General features: G+C 41.5%; 1 protein-coding gene across 1 annotated transcript in view; it reads right to left on the minus strand.

Annotated features, from left to right (window-relative positions):
• Positions 1 to 15,841, minus strand: part of LOC133486262 (sodium/potassium/calcium exchanger 3-like) — a 110,833-nt gene extending 94,992 nt beyond the window's left edge. The window contains 1 exon segment of the mRNA XM_061791144.1: positions 15,492 to 15,841. Within this exon segment, the coding sequence (XP_061647128.1) occupies positions 15,492 to 15,672 (181 nt within the window). The 5' untranslated portion in view covers positions 15,673 to 15,841.
• Positions 15,842 to 27,655: the final 11,814 nt, after the last annotated feature.

Raw genomic sequence — 27,655 nt, forward strand, 5'->3', positions numbered from 1 at the left:
ATGTAGTTCTGAGCATCCCAGACAGAGAGAGAGTCGTAATTGGTGCAGATTGTAATGGACATGTTGGTGAAGGTAATAAGGGTGATGAAGAAGTGATGGGTAAGTACGGTATCCAGGAAAGGAACTTGGAGGGACAGATGGTGGTAGACTTTGCAACAAGGATGCAAATGGCTGTAGTGAACACTTTTTTCCAGAAGAGGCACGAACATAGGGTGACCTACAAGAGCGGAGGTAGAAGCACACAGGTGGATTACATCTTGTGCAGACGATGTAATCTGAAGGAGGTTACCAACTGTAAGGTAGTGGTAGGGGAGAGTGTGGCTAGACAGCATAGGATGGTGGTGTGTAAGATGACTCTGGTGGTGGGGAGGAAAATTAGGAAGACAAAGGCAGAGAAGAGAACCATGTGGTGGAAGCTGAGACAGGACGAGTGTTGTGCAGCTTTTCGGGAAGAGGTGATACAGGCTCTCGGTGGACGGGAAGAGCTTCCAGAAGACTGGACCACTGCAGCCAAGGTGATCAGAGAAGCAGGCAGGAGAGTACTTGGTGTATCTTCTGGCAGGAAAGGAGAGAAGGAGACTTGGTGGTGGAACCTCACAGTACAGGAAATCATACAAGGAAAACGGTTAGCTAAGAAGAAGTGGAGAGGACCGAGGAGAGGCGAAAGGAATACATTGAGATGCGACACAGGGCAAAGGTAGAGGTGGCAAAGGCAAAACAAGAGGCATATGATGACATGTATGGCAGGTTGGACACTAAAGAAGGAGAAAAGGATCTATACAGGCTGGCCAGACAGAGGGATAGAGATGGGAAGGATGTGCAGCAGGTTAGGGTGATTAAGGATAGAGATGGAAATATGTTGACTGGTGCCAGCAGTGTGCTAGGTAGATGGAAAGAATACTTCGAGGAGTTGATGAATGAGGAAAATGATAGAGAAGGGAGAGTAGAAGAGGCAAGTGTGGTGGACCAGGAAGTGGCAATGATTAGTAAGGGGGAAGTTAGAAAGGCATTAAAGAGAATGAAAAATGGAAAGGCAGTTGGTCCTGATGACATTCCTGTGGAGGTATGGAAGCATCTAGGAGAGGTGGCTGTGGAGTTTTTGACCAGCTTGTTCAATAGAATTCTAGTGCGTGAGAAGATGCCTGAGGAATGGAGGAAAAGTGTACTGGTGCCCATTTTTAAGAACAAAGGTGATGTGCAGAGCTGTGGCAACTATAGAGGAATAAAGTTGATGAGCCACACAATGAAGTTATGGGAAAGAGTAGTGGAGGCTAGACTCAGGACAGAAGTGAGTATTTGCGAGCAACAGTATGGTTTCATGCCTAGAAAGAGTACCACAGATGCATTATTTGCCTTGAGGATGTTGATGGAAAAGTACAGAGAAGGTCAGAAGGAGCTACATTGTGTCTTTGTAGATCTAGAGAAAGCCTAGGATAGGCTCCAGCACGCCCGCGACCCTAGTGAGGAGAAGCGGCTCAGAAAATGGATGGATGGATGGATGGATGGATGGATACTTCCAAAGGGGCTATTGACCTGAAAATTTCACTAGATGTTGGTGAGGTGGATTTGGAGGTCACCCGGGAGAACTCCGACTTTCCGTTGGGCAGGGATGAATGAAGACTTCGAGACACTTGGTGTTTGGGCTAAATTGATTTATTGAACAAGCCTTAGTGTCATAACAGCTGCTTACATTGCCAGAACAACGAAAAAGCCCCTGAAAACCCCTGGATCTCAGTTTATCAAGGTTTAATTCTCTGGGCGTGGAATTAGCTCCTCCCTGGGTGCACCCGGAAGATGGCCGTTCCTCATGACCATATTTTAATGTGAAATAACACCAGGAATTAGTATTGAACACATGAAGAAAGGGAGATGCAAAAAGGCACGGAAAGCCAAAATAACACCTAAAATATTAAATCAATCAATGATCAAACAGCAATCCAGCCGCTTGTCAGTGTAAATGAATATCAGCTGATTCAGTCCTAATTGATGGCCTACAAACAGGTCTCATTGCCAAGTCAAGACACAGCTCATGATGGGTCAGAGCAGAGAGGTGTCCCAAGACCATCGCAAATTAATTGTTGCAAAACATAACAATGGCATTGGTTACAGGTGCATATCTAAGCTTCTGAACGTTCCAGTGAGCACAGTTGGGGCCATAATACGTAAGTGGAAAGCCAATCATTCATTCATTCATCTTCGTTCCGCTTATCCTCACTAGGGTGGCGGGCGTGCTGGAGCCTATCCCAGCTGTCTTCGGGCGAGAGGCGGGGTACACCCTGAACCGGTCGCCAGCCAATCACAGGAAAGCCAATGATACCACCATAAATTTCCCTCGATCAGGTGCTCCTCGCAAGATTTCTGACAGAGGAGTGCAAACAATAATCAGAAGAGTTGTCTAAGAGCCGAGGACCACCTGTGGAGAGCTTCAAAAAGACCTGGAATCAGCAAATACTGTTGTCGCAAGGAAAACAGTGAGTAATGCACTCTTTTGTGTTTCATATTACACAGAGAAGTACACTTGTACACACATTTGGAGGCATGCAGGGATAGATAGAGACAGCAGAGTGATGGGCTGTGCAAATGGTGTGCTGCCCCTCATCATATGAATCATATGAACTTCGGTATGTAAACTATGTTTCTTGAAGAGTATCACATTTCTGTCAGAATCTATCATTCCGCATTTATTAAGTTTAAAAGCATTGTAATGGATTGAATCGGTGGTCATTTGATAGGGGAGTTATCCAAGTTTGATTGGGTGTGAACGTCACCGCTGTGGTGACGTACTCCTCTGACGCCGTTCTATTGTCAAAAAGTTACGTTTTTTTTTTTTTACACTCAAAATGGCGACTCCTCAGCAGAAAGCGTTTTGTGTGCTTGAGTTTGCGAAAACAAATGCCATTGTCACGGTGCAGTGTACTTGTAGACGTTTTCTTGTGGTGGTATGTTAAAGACAAAGTTTATGTTAAACCACTTTCAGCAAATATCGATGACATGAAAGATCGAATAACAGCTGCAATCAACACAGTGGACCGCGACACTCTGAGGCGCGTTTGGGAAGAATTCTCATATCGGCTTGATGATGTCCGTGCTGCCGGTAGTGGCCACATTGAGCACTTGTAAAACATGAAATACAAACTTGAAGGTATGTACAACACATGTGTCCAAGCTGGCGTATTCTATTGTTTTTCGTTTTTTAAATATTGCGTGCTGATTTTGGCGCATTCTTTTTGAATCACCCTGTAGTATTATAAAAAAAACATACACCAATGTAACTAATATCATTATTAAATAATATTATCAAACCATTTTTGTAACTTTCTCCTTCAATTGTGGTGCTCATTCTAGAGTGTGCACCTTGGCCACCTGGGGGCAGTATGAGACAAGAAGGACAGATATAGTCAGAGACAGGGCTTCTTTATACTCGCGCAGGCGGTGACTCCGCTGACGCCATCTGTGGTTTGCTTTAAATACACAACCTGGAATTCTCTATTTGATGTTTAGTTTGACAGTAACCTTCAGCTGAGCATGGAAATAAACATCTTGAAGCCAATTTTGTGGAGAATATTTGCTCCTATTTGCAAAACTGCCGCTTGTTGTGAAGTGAGTTGAGACACCTGCCCCATACACTGCACCTATCTCAAGTTTAAGCTCGTAAGTCAAAGCAAAAATCAGCCGATTGACGGCTCCCATCTCGAAAAACTCACTGAAGGAGTCAGTGTATATAAAAAAAGAGGTATGCCATGTTGTCTTAGGTATTTGGAAGTTTTTGTTTTTTTTAATCAAACATTATAAGACTAAATAGGGCAGAAACAAGGTTGTTGAAATGGGCGATTAAAAAAAAAGAAAACAAAACAAAGTCAATGAATGAAGAAGCTGTCATTTTGATAATATGGATAATAATCTGTGAGAGAGTTAGAGTAATGTACAAAAGACTTTGGCTGCATGGTCGGGGCACTTGGAGGGCAAAAAGGTTGCAGCTACAGGGGGATAAACCAAAATAATAGCTGAGTGCAATTGAAATGGAAGGAGAGAAAGACAGAAAGAAGATGAGAGCAAAGTGACACAGAAGAAATGTTGTTTGTGTATGTCTCGGACTGGTGGGATGTGTTTACGCAGGCTGACCCAGATGCAGCAGAATTAGTTTTGGGAGCTTCGCTGATGGCACAATGAGCACAAAAAAAGAGAACGATACATTGACAAAGTTTCTGAGGTTATAGCTCAACTTTAGATGACAAATCTGGAAAGCTAAAATTTAAAAGAACTCAGTCTTGTTGTTTGACATCATTATTATAGATACTGTATCCCTGAAAAATAAAATACAAAACTACAGTGGTGCGAGTGTCTCAAATTGCGTATTTTAAGTTACGAACCGTCACGAGGTCGATTTATTTTTTCTTGCGCTGTTTTGCGGGCCAAATTCGTATTTGCCAGAGATGGAGTGAAGTGAAAAAAAAGGAGAGCAACAGTCACCAATGGACTTTCAGCTGTTTTGAAAAGTACGAGTCAAACACACAAACACAGCACTCGCAAGCAGCTTCAGCACACCAAAAATAATGTAGACACTCACGCAGAGATGCCATCAGTAGGCCATGCCCTCTTACAGGCACACAGGTCAGGTGCATAGTTGTTGTGAGTTCTGGCTTGTCCCAATGTACAGCATTTAAGCTTTAGAAACTATTTTTTTTTTACATTCTCTTTGAATATGTATTAGTACCTTTTTAATACAATACAGTGCATTTTTTTCTTGATTAAAAATACTTAACGAAAAAGTGGTAGTAGTTTTGAGGGGCTGGAACGGATTAATGGAATTAAAACTCATTTCAATGAGGAATATTTATATGCTATACAAATAGGTTGAGTTATGATATTGGTCACAGAACGAATTAAACTTGAAAGTTAAGGTACGACTGTATAGTGATGCAGAAAAAGAGGTCTTGCGTGCCATGAAGTAAGAAGTCAGCAAATCTCCTAAGGATTAATTTGACAATATGATGATGACCATAAATCTGTTAATGGTACTCATTGCCAGATAGGAAAGTTGGACACGTCTCTGTCCTCGCTGCTCAGTACAACACTGTATGACTAAAAAGACAAGTTGACACGACTGCTCTATTTAAGGGGTTGAAGGTTATTGGGACGACTCATCTAAGTGCACACGGTAATGTATGTAATGTGTATATCCTTGTTTTATTTCAAAATACAGTACATTAAATATGTTTGAAGGTAAGTGCTGAAAATGTGAGAGTGAGCATATAGTACTGAATTGTTGATTTATAGCACTTTTTCTTCATCTCTCGGCCAGATTTTTTTAAGCGGGCTAAAAACTAGCCGTCACAGGGCTGGGGAGTATACTTTCGAGCATGAGGCCCTCCCCCACTATATCAACACCAAGCGCCGGAATTGCCACCTCTTCATTCATTATCACCTGAACCCATTACTACCAGTACAGCATGCAATTGGCCATCAAACTATGCCCACAAGTTCAAAAGGTACATCTTTCCTGAAGTGTAATGTGTTTTGTGTTATTTGGGCTAAAGTGTCTTGCTGTCTGGCCCCACGCAATGTTGCGGGGCAGCAACAGACCGGACGAAGATTTGCCACTCTGCAGCCCATTGCCAGCCAGACAGTGGTTAGAGAAGCCGCTGGAGGTCCGGCACAACAGCGGTACGGCCGTCAGCCTCACAATTGCCGGCCGCACGTTGCGGGGCGAGGAGGAGGAGGGAATAACCTCTTTTTTCAGGGGGAATGGTGAGTGTCGCACGGCTGGAGCCACTTATGGCACAAACTTCGGCGGCTACAGAAGCACGTTGTCCCGCTGAATTTCAAAGGAGGGAAAACTGTCCTGGCGGCAAAGCCTGCGGTCATTATGCTGGCTCAGAGGCTGCTTCTCTTTTTTGCTCTGTTTTGGGGCACTTCAAGAGTGAATAAAACACACTATTTGTTTGAAATTGTACGACACATCCAGTGCTTAATTGTTATTACAATGTATGTTTAGTCTGCCTATGTGAGCTGTTATTAAAGACTGAGTAGGTTTACCTTATTTTGGTTGTATTGAGTCATACAATACTGAGATATTTTACCAATGTGACAAGTGGCCGCCAACTTTGTGGAATTAAGAAAAATAATAAGAATAATGGAATGAGCACTTCAAACGGCTCTAAAATCCTCCATAAAAAATACATTCAGGAAAAAAATATGTATTTAATTACAACAGTGCAGGACTTATACCCACACTGGTCTTCTCACAAATAATGTTTCATTTGTGTTAATTAAGTGAAGTTGAATTGTAAGGGCAAGTGACACCGTTTAAAACATCACGATAATTTAAACACATCGACTTGGAGAACGCTTCGAAAATTCAGCCCATACGACCCTAGTGGTGGATAGTTTTAAATGAAACTTGTCAGCTAATCGGAGAAGTGGGTTCCCAGAGTAGCAGACGAAACCTAAGGATTGAGGAGATATGTTGAGGAATAATGAAGTTATACAGTTTTGCTCTTTGAATTAGACCAGATTTTCTACAGACAAAATCACATAAAAACAGTCCCCCGAAAGGCCATTTTGACAGACTGTCATTTTTCATGAAAAATTTCACATTACTACTTTTTTCTTTGTTTTGTTTTTTAACATTTATGACAGTTTAGAATGTTAAAATGTTACCTAAAACCTATTGTGTACAGTTATTAAGTTTTTAATAAAGGTTTTCTGATGGCAACAGTTTTTTTTTAATTCAATAAGAATTTGCAGTCCAATTAAACTTTGGGGGACACATGCTTGACCAACATAATAAGCATTGCTGCCAACCTATAAAAATTCACTTCCAGAAAAATTAATGTTTGTCATTTTAATGTTTTTATTACATCAACCTTCTAATGGTGGACGCAGTTGCAGCCTGAACCAAAGTAACAATATATGTGATTTCGACGTTCCATCATCAAAAATATCTGTGTCTATGGATTCATTCACCTTTGCCAATTCTGTTTTCAACCCTGATCACAAAAAAAAAATCTGTTAAAGCAGATTAATCAGATCTCAAATGTCAAAATTTAAACTCTGGGAACCCACTTCTCCGATTGTAAAAATGCATAATCCATAGGTTGAAGGGTTTTCCAGAATTTTGAGGACAACTTTGGGGGTGCGCATAATACATAGGTGCGCATTATACACGAGAAATTACGGTATACGTAGGAAAAAGAAAGAATTGTAATTACGTCTTCTCTTACATGCTACGTCATGCTACATGCGATTTATATTACATATTTATATTTCCTATATCCTCAATTGCTGCTGAGACGATTAAAATTTCCCCATTGTGGGACGAATAAAGGTTATCTTATATTACAAATATTTATTAATAATAATAATAAAGTTTATTCTGCCTACGTACTGAAGTGATGTGTGCAGTGACGTACTAATTCATTTCCAGTTCAGATGCAGCATCTTATTTGGACGTGTACTATTTTATATTTATATCTATAAACACGTAATAATTGGCCTGTTATTTTGTTGTTCAAAGTTAGTTATTCCCCGTGAAAACGCGGGTCCTGCCAGACTTATGTGAATATTAATAATATTTATATTAATATATGTGAATAGTGTATTGTTTCACCAAATCATTTATTTTAATATTTTGCGACTGCATGACACGATAGCTAAGGTGCGCTCCTCGTCCTTCCTTCGTGACACTTGAAAGAGGCATGGTAAGTGTAGCTTGCTACCATGGAGGCGATGATCAGTCACTTACAATGTAGTGACAATGCAGTGTAATAAAATAACATGCACCAAGCAGCTGTTCAATGTGGACACGCTGGTAATTAATCTAAGGAGCTAGATTATTTTTATTTTTTTTTTTACGAGTCAACGTTCCGTGTTTTCCGTAACAAAATACAGACATTCCGTAACATTTGGCAGGTCTGAACAAGCCATTTGAGTGACTCCCTCTCTCTTTTATTAAATTTGGGTGAATAAAAAAGTGATGTGATTGCAACATGTCACGTAAATCATTCACTCTTGTCTTGACAAGCATCCAGAACTGAGGAAAAATCACCCTCGCAGCACCTCTTGAATACATATTTAATAGTATTTCACCAAATTTTCGTCCGCTGAACATTTTCAGCTGAAAATGACCCAAAAGTTCATTTTCGGTTTCGGAAGACAAGAGTTTTGCTACTGAAATAATCCACATTGAATAGCCGCCCAGCCTCACTGCTTGCTGCTGTTCGGGTACTAAGGGGGCCTGCTATATTATGCCGTACCAGCTAACAAAAAGCTACAGCTAACCCGGCTAAATACAAAGTCAAGCTGCGGAGTCAACGCAGCGTAAGTCACTAATCATCGCCTCCATGGTAGTGAATGAGCTACACTTTGGACGTATTGTTATTATGAAGGGAGGACGAGGAGTAATGAACAGGAGAAAGACGACGCTAATTGCTAAGATAGCATGACGCAAAGTCACAAAACACCAAAATAAATAATTGGATAACGCAGTATATTTGTCACATAGGTATGTCTGGAACCGTGTTATAGCGGAGAATAACCAACAAAGAAGAGCAAAATAGCTGGCAAATGAATTGAAGACCGGAAATGAATTGGTACGTCATCGCTAGTCCACAACGTCGCTTGAAAAAAGGGGCCTATAAGTTTAACATTACATTAAAATAATAAATAATTATGACCTGACATAACCTTTATTAGTCCCCCCAATGGGGAAATTTGCATAGTTTCAGCAGCAATAGTGGATGCAAGAAATGGAAAAAAAAAAAAAAAGCTTGCAAGAGAAGACATTTGGCTGCAAATGCGTCTACCATTACAAGGGTGACGCAAGAAATACTGTACATTAAAATAGCAAATATTGAAGACAATTTATTAACGATTACGATTATAGAGTGATGATTATGTCGTGCAATTAAACAGTATGCAGAATTATTTGTATCCTATTACATAATATACTGCAAAACTGTCCCACTGTAATGTTGTTGACATAATTTTTAAAATATGTAAAGTCAGACGAATTGGTCTGGAAGTGAACATCTATATGTTGGCAGCTCTGCAGTCATAGCCATGAATGCAGTTGGCATTGTAATATCCTTCGGTGTTTCGGCTCTGTTTTTTTTGGTCTCAGGTTCCGCATTTCCAGTTTTCGGCCAAGAATTTTCATTTTGGTGCATCATTAATATTTAATTCAGCCAAATGCATTATCTATACAAAACTTCAAGTCAACTAAACTAGAAAATTTGGAACATGAACCTTGAGTTAGGTCTGTCTGTGGTTTTGCCTCTGAAGAATGTGACCACCTCACATGACAGTGATGACACCACATCATGGCGCGTGCACCTCAGCTTTCTGCTACGTGAATGTGGACGCATTGAGACTGTGTGCGCAATATATTTGTTATTGATGTGAGGGATGTAGTAGTAGGAGTCCCACAGTAAGAAAAAAAGAAATGCATTGATGATCGGTCATCAAATTAAAGTGTCATCCTCTCAATCACAATCTCATCAAATCATGAGGTGGCGAGAGTCCCAAGACAAGATTAACGTACTCGCTTGCTTCATGCACCATCTCATCATTTTGCTCTCCTTCACCTGCCTTGTCTAACCTTATTCATTCCACCTCACTCTTTTTCAGTCTATTCCTTCTACATCTCTTTTATCCCCTCTTCCTTATTTCTTAGCCTTAGATGTCCCCACATGATCCCGTTCCTCTTCACAGAACCCCATGCACTCATGTCTGTTTTCCTTTTTGTCTAATTCTCTTCCTCTGCTCCGAGTCATGAGGCTTTGTCAGTGCAAAGTGCTCCATCTGTGCCCCCACCCCAACCCATTCTGCTAGCAAACATAAAATAGGAGACTCAACAACCTAAGGCCCGAGTTATGTAATAAGGTAATGGGAACATTAATGCTGCTACCAAGCAACCGTTAATGACATGTCTATACCATGACCATTTATTTGTCTTTCACATTTGTCACAGATGGATGAAAAATTGATTTTAGTATTCTCTGATACCAAGTACAAATACTTGATCATGCTATTATGTCTTCAATCCATCCATCCATTTTCCATACCGCTTATCCTCTCCAGGGTCGCGGCCCTGCGGGAGCCTTATCCCTGCTGATTCTAGGCGAGAGGCGGTGTACACCCTGAACTAGTGGACAGCACATATAAACAAATAAACATTCACATTCACACCAACGGACAAATTAGACTCTTCAGTTAATCTACCATGAATGCAGCCCTATGGGGGGCACAAGTCAGTGCAAACTGTAGGCCCGTCTCAAGCCCGGATAAATGCAGAGGGTTGCATCAGGAATGGCATCCGGCTTAAAACTTTGACAAACAAATATTCCATACCCGATTGGTCGTGGCCCGGGTTAACAACGTCCGCCACCGGCGCCATCAACCTGCAGGGGGCCGGTGGAAATTCAGCTACTGTGGGTCGAAGTCGAAGAAGAAGAAGTGGAAAGCAGGTTCTTTGCCAGAAAGAGAAGAGGAAAGCACAGAGCCTAGAACTGAATGTGGGGACTTTGAATGTTGAGACTATGACAGGAAAATCTCGGGAGTTGGTTGACATGATGATTAGGAGAAAGGTTGATATATTGTGTGTCCAGGAGACCAGGTGGAAAGGCAGTAAGGCTAGAAGTTTAGGGGCTGGGTTTTAATTATTTTACCATGGTGTAGATGGGAAGAGAAATGGAGTCAGGGTTATTTTAAAAGAAGAGTTGGCTAAGAATGTCTTGGAGGTGAAAAGAGTATCAGATCGAGTGATAAGGCTGAAACTTGAAATTGAGGGTGTTATGTATAATGTGATTAGTGGCTATGCCCCATAGGTAGGATGTGACCTAGAGGTGAAAGAGAAATTCTGGAAAGGCTAGACGAAGTAGTTCTGAACATCCCAGACAGAGAGAGAGTCGTGATTGGTGCAGATTGTAATGGACATGTTGGTGAAGGAAATAGGTTGGATGAAGAAGTGATGGCTAAGTACGGCATCCAGGAAAGGAACTTGGAGGGACAGATGGTGGTAGACATTGCAAAAAGGATGCAAATGGATGTAGTGAACACTTTTTTCCAGAAGAGGCAGGAACATAGGGTGACCTACAAGAGTGGAGGTAGAAGCAGCTTACATCTTGTGCAGACGATATAATCTGAAGGAGGTTACCGACTGTAAGGTAGTGGTAGGGGAGAGTGTGGCTAGACAGCATAGGATGGTGGTGTGTAAGATGACTCTGGTGGTGGGGAGGAAGATTACGAAGACAAAGGCAGATCAGAGAACCATGTGGTGGAAGCTGAGACAGGACGAGTGTTGTGCAGCTTTTCGGGAAGAGGTGAGAGAGGCTCTCGGTGGACAAGAGGAGCTTCCAGAAGACTGGACCACTGCAGCCAAGGTGATCAGAGAGGCAGGCAGGAGAGTACTTGGTGTATCTTCTGGCAGGAAAGGAGAGAAGAAGACTTGGTGGTGGAACCTCACAGTACAGAAAATCATACAAGGAAAAAGGTTAGCTCATAAGAAGTGGGACACTGAGAGGACCAAGGAGAGGCGAAAGGAATACATTGAGATGCGACATAGGACAAAGGTAGAGGTGGCAAAGGCCAAACAAGAGGCATATGATGACATGTATGCCAGGTTGGACACTAAGGAAGGTGAAAAGGATCTATACAGGTTGGCCAGACAAAGGGATAGAGATGGGAAGGATGTGCAGCAGGTTGGGGTGGTTAAGGATAGAGATGGAAATATGTTGACTGGTGCCAGTAGTGTGCTAGATAGATGGAAAGAATACTTCGAGGAGTTGATGAATGAGGAAAATGAGAGTAGATGAGGCAAGTGTGGTGGACCAGGAAGTGGCAATGATTAGTAAGGGGGAAGTTAGGAAGGCATTAAAGAGGATGAAAAATGGAAAGGCAGTGGGTCCTGATGACATTCCTGTGGAGGTATGGAAGCATCTAGGAGAGGTGGCTGTGGAGTTTTTGACCAGCTTGTTCAATAGAATTCTAGCGGGTGAGAAGATGCCTGAGGAATGGAGGAAAAGTCTGCTGGTGCCCATTTTTAAGAACAAGGGTGATGTGCAGAGCTGTGGGAACTATAGAGGAATAAAGTTGATGAGCCACACAATGAAGTTAAGGGAAAGAGTAGTGGCGGCTAGACTCGGGACAGAAGTGAGTATTTGCGAGCAACACTATGGTTTCATGCCGAGAAAGAGTACCACAGATGCATTATTTGCCTTGAGAATGTTGATGGAAAAGTACAGAGAAGGTCAGAAGGAGCTACATTGTGTCTTTGTAGATCTTGAGAAAGCCTATGACAGAGTAGCCAGAGAGGAACTGTGGTATTGCATGCGGAAGTCTGGAGTGGCAGAGAAGTCTCACTGTACTTATTTTGAGACCATTTTTATTTATTTATTTATTTATTTATTATAGCAAAACATTAAAGATCTTATTTTAAGAATCTTATAAAGATAAATAGATGGATCACTCGTGTTGAAGTCAGAAGCCAGTACAAAAATTGTTTGTTCAAAAACAATTCAATGTATTTTCAATGTTATGACAAGTGAAGACAGTTTGCAATTTTGGTATTTTCGCAAGAAACATAAAGTCGACGCACATGATTTGCTTTCGTGGGATACCATGTTACCTCTGTGTGAACTACAAAATAAAGTGAGTAAAAATAATGTAAGACTACTTCTTTAGAATACGACAACTTCTAACAACAATCTGTGACAACTTAAGCGATACTGCTGTGTGCTGCAACGGCTTTCGTGGCGGAAGTGCGGCTGTCTCAGCCGGCGCCGAGCAGCGCGGGCTTGAGAAATTTGTTTTTTGGCAGACAGTCCGCCACCACAACTCGCAGGTCGGGGGCCTCTGTAGCCACCTGATCGGAGTTCATCATCCATTTTGCAGAGTTTGCAGTCAGTAACAAAGTATTGCCATCTGTGTTTACCTTAATGTATCTCCCACATGGCTAACATGGCTCCTACTCCACCTGCCTGGCAGTTACAGTATATGTCATTTAAACGTAAAGTGGGATCAGGTGTTGTAGTATCAAATGCATTTTTCGAGTCTGAGTATGAGTACAGACATACAGCACCAGCACCGATACCGATGATGGTATAAGGATCGCTGCCTCCCTAGTTGCCTCCCATGTCACAATTAGTCCATCAATCATTTTTGTACCGGTTAATCCAATTAAGGGTCAAGGGTGAGCTGGAGCCTATTCCATCTGACTTTGGGTGAGAGCTGGGGTACATCCTGGACTAGTTACCAATCAGTTACAGGGTACATTTAGACAGGCAATTATTCACACACAAATTCACACCTATGAGCACTTTAGAGTCACCAATTGAATCCCCATGATGCGTTTGAAATGTATTAGAAAGCTGGAGAGAAGAGAAACCCCCCACAAAAATAGGGACAACATGCATACCTTACACAGACAGGCAAGAAGTGGGATTGGGACCCCAAACCCAGAGTGTGAGGTTGACATTCTGGCCACATGCTGCTTGTCAGAATTAGTCCATCCATCCATCCATTTTCTGAGCCGCTTATCCTCACAAGGGTCGCGGGAGTGCTGGAGCCTATCCCAGCTATCATTGGGCAGGAGGCAGGGTACACCCTGAACTGGTTGCTAGCCAATAGCAAGGCATTCATAAACAAACAACCATTCGCACTCACATTCACCCCTACGGGCAATTTTGAGTCTTCAATTAACCTACCATGCATGTTTTGGGGATGTGGGAGGATACCAGAGTGCCCGGAGAAAACCCATACAGGCACAGGGAGAACATGCAAACTCCACACAGGTGGGGCTGGGGATTGAACCCCGGTCCTCAGAACTGTGAGGCAGATGTGCTAACCAGTCCTTGAAAGTGCCGCCTGAGTGGAAGTTTTGTGTAAAAAAAAAAATATATATATATATATATATATATAGATATATATATATATATACTTTTTAAGGAAACAAAAGCATTATGACCAAGCTGCTCCTGTGCTTGTATCCTAAACCCACAATACTGTAATATAAAGTAACATGTACAGATACAGTATATACAGAGGTACAATGCACAACACATTTATATCATACACTCAGTACCAACGCAGACACAGTGTGAGATTGAATGAGCAAGCCTTTGCACAGCGATTTCTTTTTCCATTGACGCACACAGCAAGTTCAGAAAAATATCAATTACAATCATCAATTAATCAACGTTGACTCGACTTTGACCACATTTGTGGAGACTGCAAAAAAATCCAATCATTTAACCCCTAATTTAAATAATAGATGATTGAATAAATGTATTTTCATTACAAATGCTATTTTAAAAATAGAAAGTATGAAAAAAAATAATATAAAGAAAGAAATATACAAGTAAATCCATTCAAGATTAACTCGAGATTCATCGTTAATTGGCAATTAAATCAAAAGGTACAATTCTGATTGTAGGGGGCTTTAATTTATCTTACTTGCATGTTTTGAGACTGTGGGAGGAGGACAAAGTATGCAGGCAAAGCCCACGCGAGCACCTGAGAAAATGCAAACTGGGAGGTGAGGTAAGACTATTGCCCATTGCAACGTGAACCCTGAATCTCGCTTCCTTTCCCAAGCAGTGGGCACACTTTTTGATTCCTGCTTCCAAATCCAATCTGGTTAAGACAGAATGCCCTTTAGTGTTGAAGAAAAGGCAACAATATTCACTGGGTAGCCAAGTTTGCATAGACACATCAATAGTCCTATGTTGAGTTTGTACACCTTATATGCCTACGATGATAACAGTTGTTTAATCACTGCCTTAATCATCAGTGTCAATTCAGACACATCCCACTGAGATATTACAATAATTTGTTTGATTAACAACTTTTTTTTAAAGAAAAAAAATAATAATAATAATTACTGCCAAATTACTGCCTTGAGAGTTGCTGCCTCCAAATACATTAGCTTGTTCTGGACTTTATCTCAAACTCTACATCCCACACAGAAACAGAGATCCTCACTAATGGTTTGCACACTCCAAGTGTGTGTAGCCTTGCAAAATGACAACATCAATTATAATAATAATAATAAAAATCTATCCCAGCTGACGTTGGGAGACCCTGGACTGGTTGGTGGCCAATCTTAGGGCATATCATTCACACTCACATTTATACATATGGACGATTTACAGTCTTTCATTAACCTTTCATGGATGTTTTTGGAATATGGGAGGAAGCAGGAGAATCCCACATACACACTATTATTATCATTATTATTATTATTATTATTATCAATCATTATCATAGTCATCATCGTGATCATCACAGTTTCATATGTGGCTACAGTGTCAAATTGACAGGCACGTATTACACGTTGAATTCATTCAAATTTAACACAATTTGAATTTAAAAAAGAAATACAAATCTACATTTCAACAAAAGCAAACAATACAGAAAGATGACTCCACTCTTGCCATTTACTGCTTTCAAAATCCTGTTGTTGTTTTTTTCCCCAAAACGGACGTGTTTCTCACCTTCTTTCTGTGCCACATTCTTGAGCCCAACAACGAGTCCCAGCAGAATCCCCACGAAGCACATCTGTACGGCGAACAACTCCTTTCGCTTTCTCCGTCTGCCTTTACTCCTCCGCCGGCTCAGCATCACACCTACTCCTACGGTTGACTCGGGTATCCCTTGTCCCACCCCGCGGGCCATGGCGCTCTTCTTTCGGCGAGCGTTCCGGCAGCTCCCCGGGTGGTGCAAAGGAACGAGGATGTGCGGCGTGGAGGAAGGACAACGAAGGGATGAGCTGTGAGGGAGAAGGAGCTACTCGGCTCCGGCAGACGTGAGCGACTTGTCGATGGATTCTGTAGCTCGACAGAGTTTAAACGACTGCTACATCCGGGAAAGACCTTCACAATAAAAGGTAAACCGACGCGATAGCGAAAATACACAATAGTTATAAATTAATTTCTAAATGTATTCGAGCAATTTGACAATGTAGTGGCATTGATTTCCATGGTTTGGAATATCCAGTGGTGAGTTTCATTAATTCCTTGACCGCCCTCGTCACTCAAATCACTTTATATTTGAAATCACCTTTTGCCATTGAAATGAATGGAGAGGCCATTAATACGTTCAAGCCCCCCCCCCCCAAATTTTTTTTTTAATTATAAAAAGAGCACTTATTATACTTTACATAAAACATACAGTAATTACATAATTAAACAAATTAAAAATAATTAAACCGGGTTATTTTTCCACACTGCTCATTCTGCTGTGCGCGCCTTGGCCACCTGGGGGCAGTATAAAACATCCATCCATCCATTTTCTGAGCCGCTTCTCCTCACTAGGGTCGCGGGCGTGCTGGAGCCTATCCCAGCTGTCATCGGGCAGGAGGCGGGGTACACCCTGAACTGGTTGCCAGCCAATCGCAGGGCACATACAAACCAACAACCATTCGCACTCACAGTCATGCCTACGGGCAATTTAGAGTCTCCAATTCATGCATGTTTTTGGGATGTGGGAGGAAACCGGAGTGCCCGGAGAAAACCCACGCAGGCACGGGGAGAACATGCAGACTCCACACAGGCGGGGCCAGGGATTGAACCCTGGTCCTCAGAACTGTGAGGCAGACGCTCTAACCAGTCGGCCACCGTGCCGCCAGTATAAAACAGACATACAGATATGCTGTGCGGGAGGCTTAGCAACTCTCAGCTTCTCAGTATGATAGTGATAGGAGTCATTCTTCGTAGAGGATAAAGACTATATGCCTGTGAGTATTGTCATATTATATATTATAGTGTAACAATAGCAGAACTGAGGATAAAAACCCAAATCCAACTTTCGTGCTGGAGAGGAGAGATTCAAACTCAGATCCTTTGGACTGCGAGGCAGGCAGGCTAAACGTAATTTCACGTGCCAGTAAGTTATGCATTTAAAAGCACTCAATTGGACTTCTTAATTTTTATTGTTCAAACTATATGAAGGCTTGTTGATAAAGTCAATATATAACACAGTTCACTGAAACTGGACGTGTTCTAATATGTCTTAGAATCTAAGACATATTCTCTGGTTGATATTGGGACCTAATCACATTGAGCCCCAATGAGGGACGGAAGAACTTCTAGCTGCAACGAAAACTACACTAACTTTCAACATTTACAATTTACATGCCCTGAAGACCTGAAGCCTTGATTAAGAAGAAGCATCAATCAACTCACGTTTTACGTATACCTTGCTCAACTAAAATCACATGCTGAATATGCGAGTACACAGATGGATTGACTCCAGGGTCGAAAGTTGACTTGTTTGTTTGCTTTCATTCTTCTAATGTAAAACTGAAGCAGTGATTGTTCGAAACGCCATGACAAAATAATGAGGCTCATGGGAAACAACAAATTGTACCTGTAGGGGAAAAAAATAAAATAATGATGGCTCAGGCAAAACACCATTTAAAGGGGGCTGTCATTTGTCAGCGTTATCATTACGAACAATAACATTGAACACTCATCCTGGAAATGTGCACTTACACTCAAAGGTACGCTACTTGACTGGGTTCAAAGGGCACACTTTCTTGACCTCTCTGGAGTGAAAAATCAGAAGGACCCTTTTGTTTTTAAAATAGAAAAGGGAGCTAGGTAAACAGCAAAAAAAAAAAAAAAGATAGAGAGAAGTCGATGTTTAAACCACTTGAGACTTGTCATGGTCAGTGGAATTGAGCTGTCACAATTGATCTGCAGCTGCAGCGGAGCGCGCCACGTGACGACATTGAAACATCACGTCTCGTGTAAAGCCTTTGCGCTAATCCAGTTTTCTCCTGTTCTTGCCGAGGTGTGCAATGCTGGCATGGCAGGAAGGCTGAAGACTCACTCACTCACACAGATTGCGCGTACACACACAGGTGGACATACAGGAGGTGCACAGTAGTCTAAACTGGGATGTTACTTCTCTCTTTGATGTGTTGTTACTTGAGTCATTGTCCTGTAAACCATTCCAGGATTTCATGTTTATTCCTTTATTTATGAACAACTAAAGCTCCTTACTGTCGCTTTTGATCGTCACGATTTGACTGGAGCAGTTAAAAGGTTTTTTGTTTTTTTTCACAGCAGTATGATTAGGTGTGTTTGAAATTCATGAGACAGATAGAGAAGACCCTCCCACACTGTGTTGCCTGTCTTTCATGTAGCACTTTTTATACGCACATATACTTAAATACACAAAACTAAATGCAAATATCCTTTGGAGTATTCAGTAAACATCCTTTTGCAAATCAACACATGGCAACCACCATGTGCAGTATAACTGTTTTGAATTCAATTCGATTAAACATGTATTCAAATGTTCAACCTAAAAGTACATTCAGTGTTTTTGTTTTGTTTTTCATTTAAAATGGCTGTTCACTTAAAACCATGGCAGTCATCGGTCACAAGTCCAACGCAAACCCAGTTTCAACAGTCACTGATAGCTACCGCATGCAACTAGAAGGAATTGCACTTCCTTGTGTGTCATAAAGTGCTATTACAACTCAAATGCAACGTTATTTTTTTGTTTAAAAATTGGGATACTGTTTTCTATTACGTCAGATGGTACAGCAGTGAATAGTAGCAACTTGTGTCGACAGGAAAGGTTGTATCAAAGAAATCAGAGTTGCTCTCTGGATGAATAATCCCATCCTCTCTAAAAAGATTACAGAGCGTTTTGTAACGTTTTTTGTTGTTGTTGTTTATATTCCCACAGATGTGCATACACATGCACGCCTAGCGATACACTGTCAACGCCAAGGCTTTTCTCAGAGTACATTACTACGAGAGTGTGTGCACAATTGAGTTTGGAGAAAAAAAATATTGTTTCCTCAGTGTTTTTTAAACACAAGCAACTGACATGTAAACCAAGTGAAAACAACACTATGCTATCAATAGTTCATCGACGAATCCATACATTTTCCTGACTACTTATTCTGGTATCTGTCCTGACTCCGAGGTGACCCCTTAAGCGGGTTACAGAGACACCTTGATATAACGGAATGCCAAATCAGCTGGCCCATACTGCATGTCAGGGGCGGTGCTAGCTTGAATGGCACCCTGTTCAAGACCCTTCGATGACCCCCCTCTCTGCACCCAACCCTATCATCTTTCTCATCATCATCATCATTTGTCATGGCAGTGTGGGCTGGCACAACCATGGTCCTTCCCTTTTGCCATAAATTAGAAATAAATAACATGAAAATGTCCTTATGGGATTATAAAATAAGTAACTATGTATAATATATGTATATACAGATTACAAGGTTTTAAATAATAAACGTCTAAATGAATGTTTTTTTTTTACAAGTACAATAATGTATGTACGTGCTGTTGACCTAGAATAATACAGTAAAAAAAAGAGCTAAAAGGAAGAAAGAAAAACAGTTACAAGGTCATTAAACAAACAGAAAAGTTTTATTGCTCGATTTGTACAAAAAATAGTATGTAACCAATAGCACATACAGTATGTCTACAAACAGATATAAGTTCATCCAGTTGAGGTCGGTGGTCTATGAAAAAAAAAAGACCACCAGGTAACAACCTCTGGTGCTCATTTGAGAACCAGACCAGAATTGCTACAGGTATGTGCACCCCTGCTAATAAGCTTCTTCTGTGACTGGAAGTGGTGCACTTTGTCTTTATAAATAAGAGCACAATACCGAAGTGCCATGTTAACTGTAAATTTTGATAATTTTGAATTATTTTTCATTGATATCATTTGTAAGTATCCTATATCATGCACGCACGCACACACACAGTCAAAGCCCCATTACATTGTTCCATCTTTATTGTGCCTTTTTGTGTTTGTATTTGAAAAGAAACATTTTTGTTTTGTTTTGGATTAATGACAGGTGTCATGTTTTGTTTTGTTCCACCATTTATTTTAACTTATGGCACAATGAAATTACATTTTATATTAGTTCATATTTTTGTTGATAGTTTGAATTAAAAAAAAAACATTTTGTTGTGAATATTACAATATTATTGGATGTGGCCCGCCCGACTTTGAAAAATGGACCTTTGACTCATTGAAAAAAATATTTGTGGCCCTCTTGTCACGGGTAGGGTACTGGTGGAGACAGGCTTAAGCAGAGACACGTGGAATATTGGGTGGATCTTGAGGGATTGGGGGAGCTTTAATTGAACAGAGGTGGCATTGATTAGTTTGGTGATAGGAAAGGGACCAAACCATCTGACCCACCTTGTATTCTGGCGTGGGAGAGCGATGAAGGTCCACCAGCCACTTATTTTTCCCCGTTGACTGAGTTAGAGCAGCCTTCATGTCCTTCCACACTGATTGGACCCGTCGAAGATGCTCCCTCACTGCGGGAACCGTCACTGTATGCTCCTGGTCCTTAAAAAAAGAAGTTGGAAACCGTGACATGCCATAAAGGGGGACATACCAGTGGCGGAGTTGGTGAGGGAGTTGTGGGCATATTCCACCCCCGGGGAGGAAGGTGCACCAGGAGGCAGGATGGCGAGCAGCGACGCAACGAAGAGCGGATTCCAGGTTTTGATTAGCCCGCTCTGTCTGGCCGTAGCCGGAAGACAAACTGGCAGCTGGGCCCACAGGAGGAACTGCAGGGCACAGATCATGACACCTAAGATTTTTGAGTATGTGCTATTACTCCCTCAAGTGTGATCAGACGTTTAGATTTTTCACCATAGAGAAGAGCAGTTTATGCAGATTCTTTAAAAAAATAAAAAATGAATAAATAAACGGATTCAATGTGAGTTCTAGGCATTCTACTATTTTCAACAGAAATGAGGAATTTCAAACTGAATTTACCCTCGTATACCCAAATTGGAGCCAGATCCCTGAGTCTCTCTGAGGCAGAAGTTATTATTTAGAACTTACAACCACTAAAAACAATAATTAAAAATATGTAGGAAACAACATTAAAAAAAAAAACTATAAATAGATTATGTAATATATAAAGGAGGACCATCTTTAGAAGTACACATGAAGAAATTGGGTGTTTGCCATATGTACATACTGCACAAGGTGCAATTTGGTCCTCCCGTAAGACCAATACTACTGTCACTGCTCTGCATCTCCCGACTGTAGCCGAACTTTCCCTATGGACTTTCCCCAAAGAGGTGATGATGTACTCCTGCAGCCATGGCTAACTATACATTTCTATTTTTGGCTGTGACCTGTTTGGAAAGTCAGTTCAAGAACAAACAGGCAGCATAGGGAAGTGACTGAGGATGAAACTGGGGAGGAGAAGAAATGGAGTAGGTGGAATGCAAGTCATTATCTTGCTGATGGGCAAAAGTTCGCTTGATTGTTTTACTTTGTATCATACTGTTTTATTCCAATGAGGTAAATCACTACTTCACTTTCTTATAGTTTTTCCAGTTATGCAGTGAACTACGCCATATCAATTCATAGACAAGCAGGAAATGGAGAATGTTGGTCTGCAGTGGTTTTTAAAATTGAGAACCTTGTCATTAAGCCAATTTCTTTGGGAATAAACTACTGTTGATGTAGTTACACAGTAGTTCAAAAGTGCTCAGTTCCGACATATTGTGTTTAAATTGAGAATTAAAACAACCCCACACTGCCAAAACAACTTGGCTACATGCCAGTAGAGAAACAAAAAGTGACAATGTCCCGCAGCAACAACAAAGAAATAGAGAGACATGATTTTGGGTGTAATGGTTAATGCATGCTTATTCAGATTCATAGCACTCTAGCTACATGATATATGCTGTAAATTGATACAACTTGCCTCAGATGTTTTGGGTAGCACTGTACTGTACTTAAAGCAGTATGTCAAATTTTAACAGCCTCTCATCGGGTCTTCAGATCAGGCCAAAGAATAACACATGGCACTGGTGTTTTGTTTTTGATATACATTTAGTTCCATTTTCTAATCAGAATTAGAATCTGAATCAGTTTTATTGGCCAAATGTGTTACAAGAGACAAGGAATTTGTCTCCGGTAGTTGGAGCCACTCTAGTATGTCAACAAACAGCCACTATGATGAAATATAAATTTAGGACATACAAAAAACACGTGTGGAGAGTCATTGAGCAATGAAAGTGTACCACAAGTGTGGTGACGCTGATATAATGGCAATTGTGCAAATGGTGCAGTCCTCAGGTAATTTAAAGCAGTTTAAATTGACTAATAGTGCAATTATCTGGGACACTGACGATTGTGCCAATGGTGCAGAGAGGTCTTAAACACATAGTGGCCAGTAGAAATCAACAATAATATGCAAATAGTGCGGCGTGATAAAACTGCGTTTACAAATAACGTCAAAGTGTCTCAACAGAGATGTGCAAAATTTGCAGCATGTTGCAATGAAATTGTAACTATTTAAGAAGTTAGTGGCACGAGGTAAGAAGCTGTTGGAATGTCTGCTGGTTTTAGTTTATTGTTCGACAGTGCCTACCTGAGCGAAGGAGCTGGAGTAGGTTGTGACCAAGATGTGGCAGGTCCAAGAGGATTTTACATGCCCTTGTCTTAGTTCTGGCAGTGTGGACGTCCTCAAGAGTGGGGAGGTGGGTAATAATAATTATTTAATCAGTCTTGACTATGCCTTTTGTCCTTCTTTGTGGCAGCACCAAACCAGACTGTGATGGATGAACACAGGACTGATTCAATGACTGCTGTGTAGAACTGCCTCAGCAGCTCCTGTGGCAAGCCGTGCTTCCTCAGAAGCTGAAGGACTTAACATGCTCTGCTGGGTCTTTTTGAGGATGGAGTTGATGTTGGTCTCCCACTTGAGGTCCTTAGAGACTGTAGTTCCCAGGAACTTGAAGGTCTCGGTGGTTGACACAGGCCAGTTGGACAGCGTGAGGTGCGGCTGTGGCGAAGGAGGCCTCCTGAAGTCTACAATCATCTCTATCGTCTTGAGTGTGTTCAGCTCCAGGTTGTGTTGGCGGCACCAAAGTTCCAGCTGCTCCACTTCCTGTCGATAGACCGTCTTTGACGAGGCCGATGAGTGTGGCGTCGTCTGCAAACTTACTGAGTTTGTCAGCCGGGTGTGTTGAGGTGCAGTCGGAACAGCAGAGGAACAGATCCTTAGGGTGCCCCGGTGCTGATGCTGCGTGTTTGTATTGATCGATTTATTTATTTGAAACTTTTTGCAGGGGAAATTCACCTTCCATCCATCCATCCATTTTCTGAGCCGCTTCTCCTCACTAGGGTCGCGGGCGTGCTGGAGCCTATCCCAGCTGTCATCGGGCAGGAGGCGGGGTACACCCTAAACTGGTTGCCAGCCAATTGCAGGGCACATAGGAACAAACAACCATTCGCACTCACAGTCATGCCTACGGGCAATTTAGAGTCTCCAATTCATGCATGTTTTTTGGGATGTGGGAGGAAACCGGAGTGCCCGGAGAAAACCCACGCAGGCACGGGGAGAACATGCAAACTCCACACAGGCGGGGCCGGGGATTGAACCCGGGTCCTGAGAACTGTGAGGCTGACGCTCTAACCAGTCGGCCACCGTGCCGCGGAAATTCACCTACAATTTAATTATATTAAAATGAAATGAGAATGGAATTAATATAAAACAATCAAATAGAAGAAGAGGAGCAAGGATAACTATGTACAGTCCTTTGAAATCAGCTCACCTTGAGGCTCTTTATCGCCCATTTTCCCAGCAATATGCAGAGCGATGAATTGAAAGCCCCTCGGAATTAACAGCGCAAAGCATAACAGAACACTTCTTGCTCTCACAACACCCCCAACAGCAACAAACAACAATAAACACACATCAGTTTGTTACAATATTAAACGGCTATAAGAACAAGTAAATACATTCTTTAATGTTAAAACAACAGTGACAGCCTTATTCATTGTGGACATTTTTTTAAAATGAATAAATCTAAGGCTGAAGATTGATGTTATAGAAATTTCAAATTTGTATATATATAATGTGTATGTGCATTATGTGTATGTGTAGTACTACTTACACTTATTCAAAATAACATGTTCTCTTTTTTTTTAAAAAATATTTCTCAAAATCGGCGGCACGGTGGCCGACTGGTTAGAGCGTCAGCCTCACAATTCTGAGGAGCGGGGTTCAATCCCCGGTCCCGCCTGTGTGGAGTTTGCATGTTCTCCCCGTGCCTGCGTGGGTTTTCTCCGGGCACTCCGGTTTCCTCCCACATCCCAAAAACATGCATTAATTGGAGACTCTAAATTGCCCGTAGGCATGACTGTGAGTGCGAATGGTTGTTTGTTTCTATGTGCCCTGCGATTGGCTGGCAACCAGTTCAGGGTGTACCCCGCCTCCTGCCCGATGACAGCTGGATAGGCTCCAGCACGCCCGCGACCCTAGTGAGGAGAAGCGGCTCAGAAAATGGATGGATGGATATTTCTCAAAATCCTAAATATAATTAAACATGCAGACGCCAATGAACTTAAGGCACCTGATTGCTAGAGACAAACGTGAGGAATGAAGCTTTCTTGATGAACTGTCAAACTACTGGATGTTAAAATAAAATGAGACAAAAGGAAAATGTTTCTTGGTCATTGAGTGAACTCAAGATGAAATCTTCAGTTGCTGAATCAGTCTTTTTCAAATGGGGAAGCTACCGATATTTACAATAACTTGACAACTAACATTTAACGTGGGCTTTTTTTAATTCAAATTTAACAAAATGCCCAATTAATAATATTACAAATGATAATAGCAAATACTCCTTCCTCTGCTGAAAGCAAATTTATTGATGTGACCCCAGACAACTTTGGAAACATATCAAACAATCTGACTCATATAAATGTTTAATCACCTCACATACACAACAAATTGATGGATAACTAGTTTTAAAATCAGAGGCCCAGGATAATAGTTTGTCCAACTATTGTTCAATTTACCTGTTAAAGGTGTTTGGTAACAAATACTTGCAATATCTAAATATTATTTATACCATATGTTAATTTGAAACTTTGGTGCAGAGATTAGGAAAAATCATCTTTCTTGGGCCACATAATATACTGTGGCAGGCCGGATCAGGCCCCTGGGCCATGAATTTGACACCTGTGCCCTATCGGTTCATAATGCAAGTTACTTAGACATCACCACTGGTGGATACTTTTTAATGGTCTATGCCCCTCCAATGTATCATTATAGCTTTGGACAGGCACGTGCACAGACATTTTTGGGATAGGTAATCAAATCCCCAAAATTGCACCCATCGCCAAAATTATGCATACAATCTTCTTTTCCTTTCGGCTTGTCCGTTTAGGGGTCGCCACAGTGCGTCATCCTTTTCCATGTAAGCCTATCTCCTACATCCTCCTCTCAAACACCAACTGCTCTCATGTCTTCCTTCACGACATAACATCAACCTTCTCTTTGGTCTTCCTCTAGCTCTCTTGCCTGGCAGCTCCATCCTCATCATCCTTTTACCAATATACTCACTATTTCTCCTCTGGACGTGTCCAAACCATCGAAGTATGCTCTCTCTAACTTTGTCTCCAAAACATCGAACCTTGGCTGTCCCTCTGATGAGCTCATTTCTGATTTTATCCAACCTGGTCACTCCGAGAGTGAACCTCAACATCTTCATTTCCGCCACCTCCAGCTCTGCTTCCTGTTGTCTCTTCAGTGCCACTGTCTCTAATCCGTACATCATGTCTGGCCTCACCACTGTTTTATAAACTTTGGCCTTCATCCGAGCAGAGACTCTTCTGTCACATAACATACCTGACACCTTCCTCCACCCGTTCCAACCTGCTTGGACCCGTTTCTTCACTTCCTGACCACACTCACCATTGCTCTGGACGGTTGACCCCAAGTATTTAAAGTCCTCCACCCTTGCTATCTCTTCTCCCTGTAGCCTCACTCTTCCCCCCACCACCCCTCTCATTCATGCACATATATTCTGTTTTACTAAGGCTAATCTTCATTCCTCTGCTTTTCAGTGCATGCTTCCATCTTTCTTACTGTTCCTCCACCTGCTCCCTGCTTTCACTGCAGATCACAATGTCATCTGCAAACATCATGGTCCACGGGGATTCCAGTCTAACCTCATCTGTCAGCCTATCCCTCACCACTGCAAACAGGAAGGGGCTTAGGGCTGATCCCTGATGCAGTCCCACCTCCACCTTAAATTCATCTGTCACACCTAAAGCACACCTCACCGCTGTTCTGCTGCCCTCGTACATGTCCTGTATTATTCTAACATACTTCTCTGCCACTCCAGACTTCCGCATGCAGTACCACAGTTCCTCTCTGGGTACTCTGTCATAGGCTTTCTCTAGATCTACAAAGACACAATGCCTTCTGACCTTCTCTGTACCTTTCCATCAACATCCTCAAGGCAAATAATGCATCTGTAGTACTCTTTCTAGGCATGAAACCATATTGTTGCTTGCAATTACTCACTTCTGTCCAGAGTCTAGCCTCCACTACTCTTTCCCATAACTTCATTGTGTGGCTCATCAACTTTATTCCTCTATAAATTATGCATACAATAATTATAAAAAAATACAATAGTATATCCATCCATCTATCCGTTTTTTATGTACCGTTTATCCTCACTAGGTTTGCGAGCATGCTGGAGTCTATCCCAGCTATCTTTGGGCAAAAGGCAGGGTACACCCTGAACTGGTCGCCAGCCAATCACAGGGCACATATAAACAAATAACAATTCGCACTCACATTCACACCTATGGGAAATTTAGAGTCTTCAATTAATCTACCATACATGTTTTTGGGATGTGGGCGCAAACCGGAGTACCAGGCGAAAATTCACGCAGGCACGGGGACAACATGCAAACGCCACACAGTCGAGGCTAGATTTGAGCCTGGGTCCTCAGAACTGTGAGGTAGATGTGCTAACCAGTCGCCCACCGTGCCTCCCAGCAGTAGTATATGTATTACGTATTTATTTCTGTTCACACAACCAACGATCAATAATGCAACTATTAACAAAGGAGCTAAACTGAAACTACAGTGGATATTAAAAAAAAATCAACCCACCCCCTATTCAAATGCCAAGTTTTGTGATATGCAACAATCAGACCAACAACAGCCACCCTTTATTGTGCCTCTTACTAAACCCAAATAAATCTCAGCTCATTTTACAGCACAAGCCACAGTCCCCAGAGAGCTTCTGCAGCATCAAAGTTCAAAGGTATTAGTCAGAAGAAGGGTACACAAAAATTCCAAACCATCATCGTCCTATATCATATTCCAGTGGAACTTCGATTAAGCAGACCTCAATTTAATGCATTTCGGATTTAACGGACAGAAAATAGTGTCCGTTGGAACTCGAAATCACCCATTTAATGCACCAGTGAGGTAATTTTGGATAAACATTAAAACTTTTCCAAATTATTTTTTTTTACAGTATTTTATACTGTACTGGGCATTTTAATCCCACGCAAAAAATTACAAAACAACAATTTTGTACCGTAATGCTGTTTTTAGGCCACAAAGGAAATACTTGAATATAACGGACAATGTGATTCAACGGACAACCCCTCCCCCTATTAGTCCACTAAATCGAGGTTCCAATATACAACCCCAATTCCAATCAAGTTGGGATGTTGTGTTAAACATAAATAAAAACAGAATACAATTATTTACAAATCATTTATTACCTATATTTAATTGAATACACTACAAAGACAAGAAAAATAATATTTAATCTTATAAACGTGATCGTTTTTAGCAAATAATCATTAACTTAACCATTAACAA

The sequence above is a fragment of the Phyllopteryx taeniolatus genome, chromosome 11, assembly GCF_024500385.1.
Source record: "Phyllopteryx taeniolatus isolate TA_2022b chromosome 11, UOR_Ptae_1.2, whole genome shotgun sequence".
NCBI classification, from domain to species: domain Eukaryota; kingdom Metazoa; phylum Chordata; class Actinopteri; order Syngnathiformes; family Syngnathidae; genus Phyllopteryx; species Phyllopteryx taeniolatus.